Here is a 19818-nt window from a genome sequence, read left to right as displayed (position 1 = left end):
CGGCCGCGACCTGAGCCGCCAGGTTCCCTCCCTGGGCGCCTTGTTTTTTAACTTGAGGGCAACAGGTGGTGCCTGTGGACCGCAAGAGAGAAGGTCTCCTACGCTTTGGGAGCGGCAGTTAAATTCACCAATTAGGGCGCCGGGGCGGGAGTTGTTAGGACACCCTGGCGGGAGTGACCAATGGGATTTGAGATCATGGGTGGGCTGCCAGAAGTGGGCGTGGTCGGAGTCGCAGTCCCAGGTTTCTGGTGCCGCAATTGCCAGAGCTGCGTGAAGAGCTAAGCCGGGCGGTCATGGGTTGCATTCCACCTTCGTAGTAACTCCCGTGGGCCAATGCTTTCTTATTTGGACACAGACTGCTGTTCGGGAGGTGAGAGCTTTGTTAGAATTTTTGGTCTCGGGAGGGTGTAATAGTGACCTTGGCTATACTTTGAACATGTGGGATTAGATTCCTAAAATAGGATTATACGTGGTGAGTTTTCTCCCAGAAGAGGTACTTCTGTGGTTACGGCAATTTAGGCCATATACTGGTGACTGAGCTGTCTCCGGAATGAGGTCATTGAGGTTTAGGGATCTAGAAAAGTACATATTAGAATTTCAATGAGTCTTAAAGAATTTTCATCACAATGATTGTATCGTTTGTCTTGCATTGCTTACGTTTTATATATCATCAGTTTTTGTTTACTAAAGCAAGTTTTATTTACCACGTTCCTCCTATTGTTTATGTTAACAAAAATTGAGGGATAAAAAAGTTGTACGTTATTTCACAAAAATAACTTGTTCCCCTCCCCCTTTCTCCCAGCGGTCTTGTAGCAGGGTCACCGAGGAAAAGACGTTCAAAAGGCTTACGAAGAAAGCATTTCAATTTGGGATACTTATTTCCAGCTGGAAATGGGGAATGGACTGTCAGACCAGACTTCTATACTGTCCAGCTTGCCGTCATTTCAGTCCTTCCACATTGTTATTCTGGGTTTGGACTGTGCTGGAAAGACAACTGTATTATACAGACTGCAGTTCAATGAATTTGTAAACACCGTACCTACCAAAGGATTTAATACAGAGAAAATTAAGGTAACCTTGGGAAATTCTAAAACGGTCACTTTTCACTTCTGGGATGTAGGTGGTCAGGAGAAATTAAGGCCCCTGTGGAAATCATATACCAGATGCACAGATGGCATTGTGTTTGTTGTTGACTCTGTTGATGTTGAAAGAATGGAAGAAGCCAAAACTGAACTTCATAAAATAACTAGGATATCAGAAAACCAGGGAGTCCCTGTACTTATAGTTGCTAACAAACAAGACCTAAGGCATTCATTGTCTCTATCTGAAATTGAGAAATTGTTAGCAATGGGTGAACTGAGCTCGTCAACTCCTTGGCATTTGCAGCCTACCTGTGCAATCATAGGAGACGGACTAAAGGAAGGACTTGAGAAACTACATGATATGATAATTAAAAGAAGAAAAATGTTGCGGCAACAGAAGAAGAAAAGATGAATTGTAATGCCTTTTATATCTGTGTGGAGTAGGTTTTCTTTGGTTTGATTTTGACAAATGGGAAGAGTGTCTACAGCCTGGATTGCCTGCCTGCCCTCCTGGATGCTGTTAAAGCTTTGTTTTGTTGTTGAACAATCAGATGCCCAACTCAGTTGCCTTTTGGAAGATGAGTAAATGCAGGGCTTCTTAAAGTGGTCTCTCTTTCACTTCCCACCCCACAAGTCTTCTGGTACTACCATTTTTGGAAGCCAAACAAGGATAGTAAATTGACCTGGAAACAGTTGTGGAAAATTTGACCCTTCAGGTCAAATTTAGTGAAATAAAACTTTAAAGAGTGTCTTCCTAGTGTTGTGCTTACATCTTTTGAGGGGAATCTTTGCAAGGAATTTGCATACAAGGTTTTTTTGTAAGTTAAGATTAAATGCCTACTATTGAAAATACTGAGGTAGATTTATATATCTAAGTAATATACACACAGTCATACTTTTTTTCCTTTTTTTTATGTAAGGGGTGAAGAGGAGCTATTTGCTTTTTTGTTTTAGCCAAATGATCTTTATCAGATTCTGGAATCAAATAATTTAATTCAATGTCTTAATTCTAGACCATGTTTAAGTTGGTTTAAGCTTAAAATGATAAAAAAAATAAGGCATTTGGGGACCTATTCAGGTGCATGGATTTGTTTTTCTGACAAAGCATGTTTTGGTGTATAGTCTTTTTAGAAATAACTATGCATCTTTTACATGGTCAAGTTTAGAACACCTTTTTTGAGATCTAGGTATGTAGTAGAAAGAGTTCGCTGTCAGAAACACTTTCACTTGAATAACCTAAATTATTTACTTGACTCTTTTATAGTAAATTTGGACATGTAAATGAATATGCTTGGATAGACATATGGCTTTATAAAGAAAGCAATTGATGAATTAAGTCAAAAAGATAAAATTGTGACATATGGTCTCAAATTCTTTTAAAAGTATTTGTTCTATTTGCTGACTGAACACAGATGTAGTTCTTAACATCATATTTTTGAAGTGTTTTGGGAGGAGCAAAAGCTTTATAAACAACACCTGATGCACTGTGGAGTGACAATGTAAAAAATGTCCTGTATGTGCACTAAGCTTTAATTTTTTGTTTACATACTGAACAGTGTTGTTTGAGCAATTCAGAACTGATTAGAAGGAAGAAGTGTTTCAATTCTATAGATAAATTTAGTGATAGAAAATGAAGAGGGGACATGGAAAGCAAAGCCTTCTGTTTTATGAAAATTTTCTGGTGCTGTTTACATTGGAATAAATTATAATAAAACACCTTTACCAAATCCTATATATCTATCTACAGGCAAAGACTTCCACTGTATTCCATATGTTACTTCCAATGAAATTCCATTTATTAACAAATCAGCGTCATTTCGTATGTGTAAGTCCAACAGCTGTTTGTTTTGAAGATGAAAGAAAAATACTCTGCCAGCAGAGATTGGCTTTCGTTTCTAGTTTTCTTTTTTGTTTTTAGTGGCACAGGTTAGTTTGGAACCTCGATTCTTGTTTCACACAAAATAAAGTAGCTTCCTGTGGAGCTTACATTTGTTAAATGTATCTGCACTAGTGACAGTCACTTAGAATATTTATATTTCTAGAAATGTGGATAACCTAACTACCAATAAATTACTTGAGGCTCTAGGATAACATGTTTGACTTTGAGTTTTCATATATTCCACTTTTGCTTAAGCTTTTAATTAGATGTGTAAAAACAACTTTGACAGTTGGGTTACATAACTTCTATAGTAGTTGAGTATAATATGTGTGACAGAGGCATTGAAAGCTATTTCTGGGAGGACTTTTTTTTTTTTTTTTCCCCTTCTTCACTCATACAAAATCATGATGCGTACTCTAAACCATGACTAGATTCATGATGAAGCTTGATGGAGGGGAAAAAAAAAATCTTTGAATCAGTTTAGATTTTTAACCTGCATCGATTTTTCCATATACTTCTATGTCAAATAGTGTCTTAAATCTCTCTTAATAATTTAAGGTGTATTGACCCTTGTTTTCTAACCTACTAATTTGATAAGTAAATCCATGCTCTCTACATTTTTCATATTTAATGAACAAAAAGAAAATGACATAAGCAGTATATTTTCAACTGTAAAACTCTTTAAAAAGTGTTCAGTTTGCTAAATTCAGTTCCTATAACCTATTGTAGCTACTTACCCCATAGGATAGTTAAGTGCCCTGAGTCTGTTCCAACTCAGCGACCTGGACTAAGGTTTCCTAGGAGTGGCTGGTGGATTTGAATTGCCAACCTTGCTGTTCTAAATGACATTGTAGTCCTAGTGCATTACCCTGCAATGCCACAGATAAATTTTAAAGAGTTTAGACAATGCTCTTGTACCTAGTTTTTTGTTGTTTCCTCAAGTAAATTTTTTTTAGTTTTTTTTTTTTTTAATACCTGGAAGTTTTTTTGTTTAATTGCAAATATTCACTCTAAATAAAATTATGAGATCCTGGTGTGGCGCTGTAGGATACTAACCACGAGGTGGGCTGTTCAAACCCACCAGTCTCACCTTGGAAATCCTGTACCGGGTTTCCATGAATAGGAACTGACTCTGTGGCACTTAACAACATTTAAATTACTATCAAAGAACAAAGTTAAAAACTTAAATAGATTTAATGTAAGTTAAATACCAAGTTTTTCTAAAGTTGATTATAACATATACAGGGAAATAAAAGTTATACACAGAAAAAAGTATGCAGCATAGGCTGCCATGTAAAGATGAACCTAAATTCTTACTGAAAACCAGGAAGTTATTAATATGAATGTAAGTGTGTATAGAGATACTTTTGATAAATGATAGTTTATGAATAGAGGGAAAGGTATGACTTAGAATATGTGTGTACAAGGCATTTGACACTAGAAGAGTGTTTTCCCTGAATTCATGTTGAGTTTGAAGAAGATCTTTGGTCATGGTAGAGTGTTTCAAGGTCCTCGTAAACACATTGTCAACAGTAATATAAACAGTGATAATAGTAAAAATACAAAATAGATTTCTTGAAACTTTAGGTTATAGGAAACTCAGCATTTAGCTAATACAACTTTTGAAGTCTCTTGTATACCATCATTTGAGATTGTAATTTTAAATCTAACCCAATTAAATTTAACAATATTAAATGTCTTAGAGAATCAGCTAAAAGTGGGGACAGCCAGATTTAATTGCCATTTGTATGAAAGTGCCTGACGTGAGTAAATTAAAGCTTAATATGTGGGATAATAATGTTTCAGACTAGTAATAATAAAGTTAACATTAAAATATATGAAGATTAGAGATAATAGTCTCAATAAATTACTGTTAGAGGATGTATCAAATTATGTAAGAATACCTAAGCAGCTCTGGTAGCATAGTGGTTACGAATTGGGCTGCGAACCTCAAGGTCAATAGTTTGAAACTACCAGCTGTTTCATGGGAGAAAGATGAGGCTTTCTGCTCCTGTAAAGATTTATAGCCTTGGGAACCCTGTGCAGGGTCACTATGAGTTGGAACCAAGTCCACAGCACATAACCACTACCACCACCATGTATGTTTGGGCGTGGCATTGAAGGATAAGCCCTGGGCCATAAGGTTGGTTTGAACTTCAAGGCTGGTGATTCAAATCCACCAGTTGCTCCTTAGAAATCACCTATAGGGTCTCTATGAGTCATAACTGACTTGAGAGCATTTAACAACCCACAGGAGTCCTGGTGAGGGTAATGCGCCGGACTGCAAAGTCGTTTGAACTGCAAGGTTGGCAGTTCAAGCTCACCAGCTGTTCCTTGGAAACCCTGTACAGGGTTGCTATGGGTCAGAACTGACTTGATGGCACTTAACAATGACAATGTGTGCAGAAGTTTCATTTATAAGGATGTCTAGTACACTGGCTAAATACAGCATGAGTTTTGGAGTTAGATCAAAGTTCAAATCCTAGTGACTCTTCCATTATTACTTTTTGATAAATCACTTGAAACTTCTTCTATGTCCTCCTGGTAAAATTAAAACTGTCACTAAGAATTTGATATTAGCACTGAACTGATAGCAACAAGGTCAATGGTTCAAAACCATCAGCTGCTCCTCGGAAACCCTGTGCAGGGTTTCTGTGAGTCAGAGCCAACTCATAAAAACCTCATGCACAACACAACTAAACACTGCTTAGTAGTCCAGCGGCACCCTAACAATTATTGTTACATTTGAGTCCCTTGATGCCAGCAGTTGTGTCAGTTTGTCTCCTTGGGGGTCTTCCTCTCTCTCTGACCCTCTATTTCACCAAGCATGAGAACAACATATCCAAAATTCATGAGACAATGTCTTGGCATCCTCTCTTCTAAGGAGCTTTCTGTGTCCGAATTAATATGTGTTGAGCAGTATGGTATAAATGGCATGCAAACCGAGGTTTGAATTTTGGATCTACCACTTAACTAGTTTCTTCATGGACAGTTTATTACTCAATTACTCTCAGCTTTAAATTTCTTCACTTGTTAGTAGCTCTCTGACTCTCTTGTGATCTTGTATGGCTAAGTAAATGGTCAGGCCTCTCTTCCTAGGCTGTTTTAGTGTGGAAACTCCACTGGAACCTGCTGAGTATCATAAGCCTCCGTTGACAGGTGGATGACGGCACGAGTTGCACTGGCTAGAACTGAACATGAGGGGTATGGTTTTTATCACTGAACTAATACCCTTGAATGTAGTGGATTCATTTTATTAAATAAGATTGGTTATAAACAAGTTATTTTTAATCAGATAAACCCATTCTTAGGTCTTATCTTTCCTAGCTCTGAAATAAGGAATACACTAAAAAATGCTATAACAGAAGTATTATCTAGCACCTTCCCTAGAAAATTCAGATTTATCATTGCAGTTGAGTTGATTCTGACTCTAGAAACCCCATGTGATTCCCATTAGAACTGTAATCCATCTTATTTTCAATAGCTGATTTGGGGAGGGGGGCAAGGAGGAAAGACAAGATCACTAGGACCTATTTAACCCCTTAACGTTTGGGTTAGAAGCTAAACATGTTACATATATACTAAATAATCCATTCTAAATGATTGTAACTGGAATAGGTTGATTAATACAGTGTTTCTCAAAATGTGGCCCCTGGACTAAAACCAGGATCCCTGGTGGCAGAGTAGGTTACATATTTGGTTGCTAATCAGCCAGCTACTCTGAGGTAGAGATTATGGTACAATCTGCTCCTGTAAAGATTGACTTTACAGTCTCAGAAACTCAAAGAGGCAGTTCTGTAATGTCTCATACGATCACTATAGGTGCAATCGAGTAGAAAAAATGATTTTTTAATAATAATTAAAAAATATTATTTTTTGTTTTTGTTTTTATGGTTTGGACTAAAAGCATCAGCACACCTAGGAATTTGTTAGAAATGCAAATACTCAGGCTCCATCCACCCTAGACCTACTAAACTGAGTGATCCATCAATCTGTGTTCTAAAAAGTTGTGCTAAATAAGGGGCACAGTGAACACATCCCACCTTCACTTCTGTGTTCTAAGGATCGGCTTGAATCTATTTTCCAAAATGTGGTAATGGATCCAGTCTTTACCTTCCCCTTTCTCTGTCCTTATTGCCAACCACACATACTTCATATTCTCTCTGATCTCAGTCACCCAAAGCTGGAGCAGAGCTCACAGGTTAGACACATCTTTCCAACCAACTGCCATGAAGCATTTCTCAGACCCTAGCCACAGAAAGCTGGGCCAGAGAGCATTCTTAGAATGATAACATTTCTCATTGCCAAATAGGCAGACACCAGCCTCACTCGCAGACCCTGTGGATTTGTTAACCCACAGAATTGGAGCGACTCCCAACCTATGGAGAGTGTATTTAAGGAGCCCTTGTGGTACAATGGTTAAATGCTTGGCTGCTAACCACAAAGTTGGTAGTTCAAACCCACCAGCTGCTCCACAAGAGATACTCTCTTCCAAAGAGAATTGTAGCCTAGAAACTATGAGGTAATTCTATCTTGTTCTATTGTGTCCTTATGAGTGAGTCAGAATTAATTATACAGCAATGGGTTTGGTGGATTTTTGTTGTTACACTAAACCTGAGGCTACTTACAACCAAAAGGGATACAAATGAAGAGACATAAAAGATGAGGTCCGCTAAGGGTCATAGCCTGGAGCTACAATCTCCATAAAAGGTCACCAATCAGGAAGCTCTTCTGAGCCTTAGGGTTCAGGCTTTTTATCAGCCTAATGGCCATTATAAATTACTTTATGTCTCCAGAGGTTTAGCATCAGAACTCCAGGTGGTCCCTCTTTACTTCCTTTCATTAGCCTCCAGCATTGGGACTACTGGAGAGAACCAAGAACAAAAGATCAAATTCCTTCCAACAACATGATTCCATACCACATGAAAGCCTTCCAGGTAAAACTGATGAGCAAAGACCTTAACCACTGCTGTTAACAGAAATCCAGTCATTTATCATGCTTCAAAATAATAATTCTAATACTGTAAAATTCAGACCCTTTTTAAAGAAGTGTTTCTTAATAACTACAATGTTTATTTTGTAGTTGTTGTTGTTAAGTGTGGTGGAATCTGTTCCAACCCACAGCAACCCTGTATAGTGTTTCTGAGGAACTGCTGGTGAGTTTGCACTGTCCTTACAGTCCAAACTGACCTTGTTGTACAAACCGACCTTGTGGTCGAGTGCTTCATCCTACAGCTCATACCAGTAATACCTTATTGAAAGAACTAATTGGTGCCAACACAGGAACTATCAACTAAGTGTCCCATCTTACACGTTTATTTTTAAACATACAAGTTGTTGATTCGGTTCTGACTCACAGCAACCCTGTATAGGATTTCCAAGGAGCAGCTGGTGAGTTTGAACCTGACCTTGTGGTTCAAACTGACCTTGTGGTCCAGTGCTTTATCCTACAACACCATACCAGGACTCCAAACATTTGAGTACATGCATATATATATTTAAGCTCAACAGTAGGGAACTTTGTTTATTGTGGACTGTGTTTAAATATCCTAAGATGCTTAGCATTCTAAGAATAGGTGATTGAAGAGAGATGTTGAAACTGAATAGTTGCAAATAAAATCTTAACCTTTTATTATAAAAAAATTCAAACTTATACAGAAGTTGTTGTTGTTGTTATGTGCTGCCGAATCGGTTCTGACTCACAGCCACCCTGTGTAAGGTTCCAAAGAGCAGCTGGTGAGTTTGAACTGTGGACCTTGTAACTCAAACCTACCTTGTGGTCCAGTGCTTATCCTACAGTGCCACACCGAAGTAGAACAGTATTTCTCATCAAGTAATTATCAACTCTTCCGCTTCCTTCCTAGCCACCTTCTCCCCGCCCCCTCTCCCCGGATTAATTTGAAGCAAGTCCTATATATTACATTATATTTATAAATATTTGGAATAATTTTTTTTTTTTTAATTAAAGGATGCTCCAAGGATGACCAATGAGGTTTGTTTTGTTTTGTTTTAAATGTCATAATAAATTTAGAGATTTAAACATAATTATAGTGGTTATGAATTAGGCTGTGAACCTCAGGGTCAGCAGTTCGAAACTCTCAGCTGTTCCGCGGGAGAAAGATGAGGCTTTCTGCTCCCGTAAAGATTTACAGCCTCGGAAACCCTGTACTGGATCGCTATGAGTCGGAACCGACTCCACGGCACATAACAACAACAACAATATTCCTTAATCCTTTATAGTTTATTTTCCCAGTTACTCTTGTTCCATCTTTAGAGTCTTTCTGTATTACCCAGCAATCTGATAATTTCCTTCCTTTCCGGTGTGACAAAAGCTTCTACCTTATTTTACAGATTCCTACCCCAGATATGTCAGTTTTCCAGAAGCCTGGGTATCTTTTAATGAGAAATGTTAGAGTCCATAAATTAGACTACTGGATTAGTCATTGCTTGTAAACCTTTTCAGTGGACGGAGTTAAGATGTTTTCTTAAATGGTTATTGTTGCTAAGTACCATTGAGTTGGTTCTGACTCATAGTGATCCTGTATAGGGTTTCCAAGGAGTGGCTTGGAGTTTGACCTTGCAGTCCAGTGCTTTATCTCACAGAACCACAGATCCATCATTAATTTATACTGAGATACTTCCAATTCTAACTTTTAAATTCAGAATGGCAGGTGTTTTACATAATCTCAATATTTACTTATTATTTCCTTTCACCTGTGCCTAAAATCCTACTTATTGGTGACATAATTAATCACTTGCTTCACTCTACCCCAATATTACTGCAGTCTCAGTACAACACTACCACCAACAATATGATTATAGGAAAAATTCCAGTTTTTTTTTTGTCCTTAGAGTATATCGTCCCAGGGATATAAAGTTAATTCTGTATTTTAATGTCACATGGAATTACTCCTTGGATTATGTCACCAACTAATACATTTATTTCACAAAATCTTCTATTTGCTTTAAAGAAATGTTGATCTCTGGTTTATTTAATACATAAGAGTTCTTCCAGTATACTTAAAATAGTCAATTTGTGATTTAAAAAAAATGTATACATGATACTTTATAAACTGAGATACACAAATGTGTTCCAAAATAAATACGAGCTGCTTCAATAGGCAGCCCTCCCATACACACACACACACACACACACACATTTTCCTCATTTTCTGTTTCAGACCCACACTAAGTGGTAAATTATTTTGTGAAAATTTAAGTTCAAATACTTAGCCTTGGAAGACACCTGATAGGAAACAGTCACTGTTTGGAAAAGAACTCTTACCTTTGTATGGCAGGTCTATGCCACATAACCAACAATATGAATAGGCATCTTTTTTCCCTTTGTTTAAATGAAGAAATGGAATAACTAATCAGCAAGTGATTAAAAGTCATGGACATCTAGTGGGCCAAGGTATTTTTAATATTAAAATGATAAGTGCTTGTATCCCTTAATTCATCATCTACCTCAAGATACCCTGAAATGGGTCATAACAACACTGAGTTCCCTATAACCCTGTTTTTCCAAACTGGCTATGCTTCATAATGGCTTAAGGAGTGTTTTAAAAATCCTAGACTCTGCCTTGGAGTCCTGAAGTGACACTGTAAGATAGACACTCAAGAAGTGACCAGCTGGTCTGAAGTGCGGGGAGGAATGCGTGAATATCCAAGCTTGCAGCTAGTACCTATTTGGCCTAGCTTGGATGGCTAGCTAACTAGAACTTGACCAGAAGAAGATAAAGATGCTTAATAATGGTGAGCAAATGTAAATTGCTACAATTTGATGAACTGAACCTTTGCTTATGGATGCAGTTGCTCAAAATTCAAATCTAAATGGAAGGATTCTTCATATCAAGGATTAAGTGTGTTTTTCCTCAGTGCACTGAGTTGATTGTTGTTGTTGTTAAGTGCTGTCAAATCATTTCTGACCCATAGTGACCTGTATAGGGTTTCCAAGGACTGGCTGGTGAGCTTGAACCACCAACCTTGTAGTTCAAACTGACTTTACAGTCTGGCACATTTACCCACAGTACCACACCAGGATTGGGTTGATAGGGATAGGCTATTTAGACATTGGCTATCAAAACTGGGGGCTATAAAGGCACGAAGTGACAGGCTTACAAGCTTTCATTAGTGTACTTAGCTTCAGAATAAGGGGGGTAAGGGAGAATCCCCCCACCCCATTTTTCCAGATGGATCTAGTGAAAAGGTGATATGATTTTATGATTCAATTGTAATTGTTACGATTTATTGTGATGGTTACAACTGTAATTGTAGATGTGTAACTAAAAGTGGGGAGTAGTTAATCTTTCATTTCAGGAACAGAGGACCCCAGGACCATCAAGAAGGAAGAAAGCGAGTGGAGTGTGAGATCCTACCTGGAAAAGCAGCGACAGCAGAGAAGTTGGCAGAGGCAATGGCATGGAGAGCTAGAGCAGCAGCAGACTCCAGAAACTGAGAAAGGCTGTGTGCAAAATGTGCCCTTTGGACATTTAAATGAATGTATATATTTTGTTTTGCATGTGTACATCAAATATTTTTGGTTTGTTGATTTGTGAAAAATAAGATGTAAAAGGGAAGCCCTGTACAGGGAGGAAGCAGGATAACTGGGTTGCAGGAAGAGGGTTGTAATCATTGTGATGAAGCAAAATTTTTGATTGGTTGAGGGTAAAGCTGATAACCTTGTCTTTTAACATTCATTCAATTCACAAAAAGTTTAAAAAAAAGAAAAAGATAAGCACTTGAAAACAAGGTTAGTTCGAACCACAGGGTCAGCTATTTAAACCCACCAGTGCTTCTCTGAAACCCTTTAAAGGGTCGCAACTAGTCAGAACCTACTTGGACGGCACGTAACAACAACAGTACCTCCAAGAGTCTACCTTAGACATTTTATATCAAATCTCTGGGAAATGAATATTTTCTTACCCTTTCTAGGTTTTTTAAGATTCCTAGTTTTCACCCAGGAGGCCAAGGTTCAACTCCTGGTATGGGAATGCCAAGACTGCACTCATGGTCTTGTAGGATCAGCACTGAACTGTGAACCATAGGTTTGAACAGGAAAAGGTAAAAACATTCACTGACCTCTCCAAGCTAAAATGTTAATCAGGTTACTGAGCAGGACTAATCCTCTCTGCCCAGGAGTCAAACTAGAAATTAGCTCCTCTGAGCCAGCCAGCATCACCACTCCGAGTGGCCTCAGTTTCTTCGAGGAGGGATCAAGAGCTGCAGTGACACTCTCAAATTTAAAACTGCTGTAACAGGTTGACAGTTCAAATCCACCAGCTGTTCCTTGGAAACCCTATACAGGGTTGCTATGAGTTGGAACCGACTTGAAGGTACTTAACAACAACAAATCAGACAGTTTTAGAAACCATTGTTCTGCAGTTTTAAAAATGTGGCATAGTATGCCAGAGATATGGTACTTTTAGTGGCAGAAATAAGGGATCATAAATAGAATTGGACTACCAAAAATTGGCTTCCTGTCTTGGATTCCTTCTCTTTTAAAGTATAATGTGATCAATTTATTTATTATTTTTATTCGCTTGACATTGATGTCATAATAACCAGATGTCTCAGATCAGACGATTTAGGGAAAATCTGAGTGAGTCCAACAGAAAGTCAATATGAAATAGATACCTTTCCTTTTCATTTATTTTTTTAAATCCAGTGAAATCACCAGAATACTGGAAACCCTTACTAGGAATAGTGGTCAAGGTTGTTAATCCACAAAATGAAGGCAAGCCTCCCAACTCAATCCTGGCTTTGCCTTCTCTGCTCCCAGCCTGTTTCCAGGAGAGAATCTAAGAGGGATAAAGGAAAGAAAGGAAGGGAAAGGATGGAACAAAAAGAACAATATGGGGGAAACACCCTGAGTTTTGGGAAGAGACCCAGAAGGCTGGAAGACTGTGTATGTGAGACAGAATAAGGAAGGAAGGAGACAGCTGTTAAAAGTGAATGAAATCTAGTGTCTGTTTTGATCTTGACATGTTTAGCTCCTGGAATTTGCTCTTATTTTATTTTATTCTTTAAAAAATATTCGTCTTAAAGAATATTTGTTTATTTTTATTTTCTATTACCTTCCCCATCATCCATGTCAATTTGTACCTATTCTCTACCATCAAAGAATGTTTTTTTTTTTAACACTGGAAAACCTTTTCTTGACTTTTTGCAATAATGGACTCATACAATATTTACACTTTTGTGATTAGTTTCACCCAGCATAATGTCCTCCAGATTCATACATTTATCAAGTGTTATGCAGCTTCATTGTTGTTTTTCAATGTTGCATAGTATTCAATTGAGTTTTTGTACTAAAGTTTACTTATCCATTCTTCCATTGATGGACAGTTGGACTGTCTCTGTCTTTTACTATTGTGAATAGTGCTGCAATGGACATGGGTGTGCACAGAGCTGTTTGTATCTTGGCTTGTTTTTCTTGAGGATATATACCAAGTTCGAAACTACCAGCTGTTCCGCGGGAGAAAGATGAGGCTTTCTGCTCCTGTGAAGATTTACAGCCTCAGAAACCCTGTACAGGGTCGCTATGAATTGGAACCAACTCCACGGCATATAACAGCTACAACATTTTGGGACTAACAGAGATGATAAGTGGAAATTGTAGTAGTATTATTGTAGTACTCTCTGAAGTAAAATGGTAACATCAAAAAGCCTATAACAAATCTGCTAAATTACATACACATTTGATGAATCAAATAGATAAAACATAGTTTATCAATTTAGTTAACAAAGATTGTCCTTCTTGCTCCAACAATCTGTCAACAACTCTCCATGCTAAAAATGGGGTTGCTTGTTTCAAATTTTAGAGATTTAGATTTTTTTTTTTTGTCTTTGGCATGTATTAGCTGTCAAAAAATGTATGACATATCTTAGCCATCAAAGTAAACTGACTGAATGAAAATCCCCTAATTTCTCATCTGTAAAATGATGATACTACTGGTCTTGCAGGGTTAGTTTATAGGAAGTTCATATATATCTCCATAGTTCATGGCACATAGTTTAAACATACACTCAAGAAGTGTTTGAATGACACTTCATGTTTTCAGATGTTTGGATTACACCAATGATTAAAACATGAATACTGTGTCTTTCTTCTGTATTAGAAGTCAGCTCTGCATGACAGGGAATTTATCCCTGGCTGTGTCTGAAACTGTTGAAACATTGCATGGCATATACTGAGCACTCAAAGATAAGTACACAATGAACAATGAAGAAGCTTAAGTCTAATGGGGAGTCATGCAAAGGTCCTAATATGAAAAGCAGTCTACAGCCATACCACCCTGAATGCACCTGATCTTGTATGAGATGAAAAGCACTTACAGGAGGTGGGAGCACTTACCGAGAGAAGGCTAGTATGGTTGGAACTAGAGAGAAAAGGAGAGGATGACTGGAGATAAGGTAGAAACATCAGAATAAGACATTTATTTAACCTGACAATTGTATCTTTTTTTTTTTTTTCTCTGACAATTGTGTCTTGAATGAGATATTTAGGCTTTAAAATTCTTATCTATTTGTACTTAGTTATAAATTCCCGATATTTTTGCTTAAATATACTGTAGCATTTGTTTTCCATTTGTTTGATCTTACCAGTTTCTTTTTATGTCTTGTGTTTCCTCCTTTTAGATTTATTGAGTACTTTCACTTCGCTTTTTTCGCCTCTATTAACTTGTACATTCTTCTACACATTTTGTTTCTCCCGAAAACATGGCAAACATTCTTGACTTATTAAAGTCCCTTCCAATTTTGGGCAAAATAAAATATAGAAAATGTTTTAGCTGCATCTGTCCTCCTTGTGATATATGAGTGGACTTCAGCAAGTTCTTGGGAAAATTCCATTATTTTCAAATTCCATTTTTCAAGAACTTGTTGAGTGCCTTCATGTGTTTGCTGTATGAGGCTAAGTCAAAATGTATTACTGCAAACCAGGTTGTTTGTTGTTGTTAAGTCCTGTTTAGGCAGTCAGCTCTGACTAAGGAGTGACTGATGAGTTTGAACCACAGAGCTTGAACAGTCCAGTGCTTATCCTATTATTAAACAAAAGTATCAAATTTTGAAGCTGTTGTTTCTTGACACACTCTCCATCTAGTGCTATATGCTTCTGAAGTTTGTGTGTCCATCTCTGTAACCCTTCCCCCCAAAAGTCTGCACTCTTTAATTTATACCATGTCAAAATATCAGTTTTAACATTCTTGAGGGACTCAAATCATGTTCTTTTCAATGTTCTTTGAGTTTGGGGAAAAAAAAAAAAAGCTGAAAGATCAAGGTCAATGCTGTAGTTTGAATTGGGTTTCCCAACAAAATTCTCATAGGACAGTCCTCACTGTCCTCAAAGAATGAACAGGTGCATTGTTATGATATTAAAAGAAATTCTCAGCACAACTCTCCTGGTCTTTTTCTCACCCATACAGTTTTCCATTTTCTTCAAACTTCATCCTGTGTCCTTTCAGAAAATCTATCAAGATGTTCCTTTTGGAGTCCCAAATGACAGTCTCCTTAATTTTCTGAGCTTATCTCTGTGCTTTGAATTTAACTAACTCAGCAGATCTCCTAAGAAGCCTCTGTTTTGATTGGACCTTGTTCTCTGGATTGTATTGGCAAATCTAAGACTCTGGTTATGGTTCATTTTATAAAGTCACCTTCAGTTGCTTCAAGCTTGGCACCCATTGAGCCAAAAGCTTGCTGAGGTCAAGATGTTTGCTTAATACTTAAACTGTCCCCAAGGACCATTAAGGGAGAAGAGTACAAGCAGAATGTGGGACCCTATCCAGAGAAACAACGACACCAGAGATGGAGGCAGAGATGAGGACTCTAGACTCAGAAAGAGAAAGGCTGTGTGTTGGTGGACAGGAGGCAGGCTTACAGAATGTTCCCTTTGGTTGTTTAAATGATTGTATATTCCTGAGTGTTTTTGTGTACACCCCCACCCCAAAACCAAAACAAAACAGAATAGAAGCAAATACTGTTGAATGATGATGCACAAAGGAGATTGTAATCATTGCAATGAAATGATGAGTATGAAACTGATGTTCCCCCATGTAAACTATCACTCAGTTCACAATAAACACTTAAAAACAAACAAACAGAAAACTGAAACTGTCAAACCATGTTAGATCCCAAATTCAATAGCTTTCACATCAGTGGTAGTTTCTTGACTGCTTCCATCAGTTTCTGGACTTCAACCACAGTTTCTTCATTTGTTGAGGTTGATGGTCTTCCCAAACTTCATTAAAATGCTTAATCCATCTAAAATTTATTCTTTTAAGTGGTTAGCAGTCCAGTGCTTATCCTATAGTGTCCCATGTTAATGAATTTGAAGGGGTTGACATAAACTGATTAGTATTATAATTTAAACAAACCCATCATTCTCCCTAGGGAGGTATGCCTACCCACAGGGCTTCCAGGGCTCCTTATGGAAAGCATCAGGGTGGTTCATTGCAGAGTGAGAGTTTAGAAAGGCAAGTTTCTTTTCAGACAAAAGATCATGAAGTAATAATAAAGCACTGCATATGCTCCATATGCTACTATGTTTATTTCAGTTTTGCTTTCACCCATCTTTTCAGAGATATTAAGAACTGAATTGACATTTACCAACACCATCCCGAGTACTGGTGTGGCTCTGTGGGCTAATGCGTCAAACTGCAAAGTCATTTGAACTTCAAGGTCGGTGGTTCAAGCTCACCAGCTGCTCCTTGGAAACCCTATACAGGGTCGCTATGGGACGGAATTGAGTTGACGGTACTTAACAACAACAACAACAACCACTACCTAAACCCAACCCAACCCACTGGCATGGACATGATTCCAACTCACAGTAACTCTGTATAGGGTTTTTGACACTGCAAATCTTTATTCAAGTAGAAGGCCTGGGTTTGAACTACCAACTTTGTCATTAACAGTCTAGCGTTTATCCTACAGTGTACCAAGGTTCTAAGGAGATCTTAAACATTTTTTTTTAAGTCATTTCTTCCTTTAAAATACCTCTAAATTTGCTTTTCATCTTTATTTCCATTGTTTGCATTCTGATTTAAACTCTAGTCACTATCTTGGATTGTTATTATTATTTCAATTTACCTTACTTTCTTGATTCCCTAAAGATCATCTAGCATATTGCTATTAGATTCCTTTTCCTGTGATCCTGTTAGTTTTATGTTTTGATTTAGAACTTTTATGTTGCCATGCAATCCTTTAAATAACTATGAGGATAAGTCAAAATTATCTGCACTCTGGCTGTATTTTAATCAACTGATAGAAAAGACAAACACATCATTTTCAACATAATCTCCTTGCTTTCATTACATTTTGTCCATCTGTCATTAAGCTTTCATATTCCCTTATTAAAAAATGTTTTAGGCTCAGCTGTGAGCCACAAATGCACCACTATCTTCACTTCTTCATCAGAGGTGAATCTTCATCCTTGAAGGTTTGCTTTCATGGTACCAGACAGGTGAAAGTCTGATGGAGCAAGATCAGGACAATGGAGAGGATACCTTAACACCTGAAAACAAAGTTTTTGCAGAGTGTCCACAGCGTCCACAGAAGTGTGCAGACAAGCATTGTCATGCAAGATCACAAAGCCCTTGGCTAGCAGTCTCCTGAGTTTAATCCAAAGTTTAGGATTCAGCTTTTCAGTGAACATCTCACTGTAAGGAGCACTCTTGCTTATTGAACCTTTTTCCTAATAGTGTTCCAATACTGGTACTTGAGAATTCCCAATACCTGTAAGCACAATTTTTCAGCTAATGGTTGACTTTTTAACTTTTTCTTGGTTGGCGATTGAGGATGTTTCCATTCCATACTCTGCCATTTACTCTGAGGCTGTTAGTGATAAATTCATGTCTCATCAGCAGTAATGATTTTTTAAAGGAAATGTTTACTTTCCTCCGAAGGTAAAAGTATTAGTCCAAATTTTGTTTGCAGATGTCCAAATGCTCCACTTCATGCTCTTCTGTGAGTTGTTTCAGTATCCATCTCGCACAAACTTTTCAAAAGCCAAATCTGTCATGGTTTATTACACAGGCAGAGCCATGGCTGATTTGCAAATGATTTGCCACATCATCCACTGTCACTCGTCTACACAACAGAATCATTTCATGTGCATGCTGTGCTCTATGTTGTCATCAGCCGTGGCATGGATGGGCATTTCAATATAACTGAAGTATGGATAATTTTTGACTCATTCCCCTACTATTTTTAGTTAATTTTTTTTATCAAATCAGCTTAAGATGGTCACGTAGCTAGGCATGGTCACATTGAATTTAGGCCTTTTTTAAAAAACCTGGATTTATTATTTGATGTTACAGAAATATAATCTATAAAGACTATATTTACTTGAAGTATAGCTGCATTTACATTCTGTTACATCTATGGATAAAATGTAGGTAAAATTTAAGAAATAATTATTAAAACTTTTCTTATTATTCATTCTTACTGATGTCAAAGTTACTGAGCTGATCTTGATCAGATTAAAGAAAGGACTTTTGAAGCAAGTGTTTGGGGCCATCAGAATGGCAAAACCAAACTGGCAATGAAGTTTCAAAAAAAGAAACCCTTTTTTGTGAACATTTTTTGTTATTGTTGTTACTTAGTGACTGGGTTTTGAGGCATAATTTAAAAGTTCTGGATATGTGTAAGCAAGGCTGTTAAGGTATTTAGCCAAAATTGCATTATTATTTTATTTTTCTATTAAGGCAGTTAGATATAAGGGGAATACAAAAAATTATTATACTAGGTAATAAAATAAAAATAAACTTTGTATCAAAATATTGAGAGATTCCACTTTTATTAAAAAAGGAAAAAATGATAAAATATAATTTATCAACGTATGGTTGCTAACAGATACTACTGTAAGTAAAGATCTGGACCATGAAAAATCCCCAAGTTCCCCAAAACTAAACCCATGGTCACTGAGTTGACTCTGATGCCTAGTGACCCAATATAGGATTTCCAAGACTGTAAATCTTTATGGGAGTTGACAACCTCATCTCCCAAGGAGCAGACACTTAACCCACAGAAATACCAGAGTTCCTTATTAAAAACCCCAGTGTGGCTCAATGTAGAGCTGAGATTTCAGAAATAACTGATTTCTTTCCAGAAAAAAGAACATTAAGTAATAAGGCACACACAGCTGATTCATATCCTGCTATATTCATTTCAGTTTTGTTTTCACCCATGTTTTTGGAGAGGTTTAACATGGCTTATACACTTGTTTATACTCTTTTAGAATATAAATACTATTTACTAGTCTGTAAGGAGCCCTGATAGTGTGGTACGCTATGAGTTAGGCTGCTAATTGCAAGATCAACAGTTTGAATCTACAGCCACTCCATAGGAGAAAGATGAGCTTTTCTACTCCTGTAAAGACTTATAGCCTTGGAACCCCTATACAGGGTCACCAACTAAGTGGCATACAGCCACCACCACCACTTATACATAAACAGATTTGACATTATTTCATGTATATCTGTATATAAAAAATTGGGATTTTAAAAGTCAGTACAATAGAATTTAGTGTTTTATAATTCCTTACTACTTAAAAAATATATATATATTTTTTAGAGAATCAGAGAAATTTGTTTCCTGGACTACAGATTCTATCTTTAGTTTGGTATTTTCTAGGTACTAAGTCCTTTTGGGGGTGTTCTTAAATACAAGGAACATTTACCTTACCAAAAGTGTAATATGTATGCCCACAAAGTCTGGGAATGAATTGGGGGTGTGGGAGGCAGATACATGTCTTTAAAAAAAGAATCAAGTTGCTTACTGTATTCTGCTCATTAATCTAAGGCCTAATACCTGCTGTTCACAATTTCATTTTAAATGGTCAATTTCATTTCAAATATA

At 37.3% G+C, this 19818-nt stretch overlaps 1 protein-coding gene across 1 annotated transcript; it reads left to right on the top strand.

The window, feature by feature from the left end:
* The first annotated feature begins 308 nt into the window (after positions 1–308).
* ARL4A (ADP-ribosylation factor-like 4A) lies at positions 309–1831 on the top strand. Its single transcript, XM_006834246.1, has 2 exons — positions 309–370; positions 803–1831. The coding sequence occupies exon 2, from the start codon at positions 892–894 to the stop codon at positions 1492–1494; it is 603 nt and encodes a 200-aa protein (XP_006834309.1). The 5' UTR covers positions 309–370; positions 803–891; the 3' UTR covers positions 1495–1831.
* Positions 1832–19818: the final 17987 nt, after the last annotated feature.

Source organism: Chrysochloris asiatica, unplaced genomic scaffold (genome assembly GCF_000296735.1).
Source record: "Chrysochloris asiatica unplaced genomic scaffold, ChrAsi1.0 scaffold00010, whole genome shotgun sequence".
Lineage (NCBI taxonomy): Eukaryota > Metazoa > Chordata > Mammalia > Afrosoricida > Chrysochloridae > Chrysochloris > Chrysochloris asiatica.
This window is presented reverse-complemented; position numbering and strand designations above follow the sequence as displayed.

Coding starts and splice junctions, on each gene's coding strand:
- ARL4A (XM_006834246.1), top strand. CDS start 892: ATGGGGAATGGACTGTCAGACCAGACTTCTATACTGTCCAGCTTGCCG.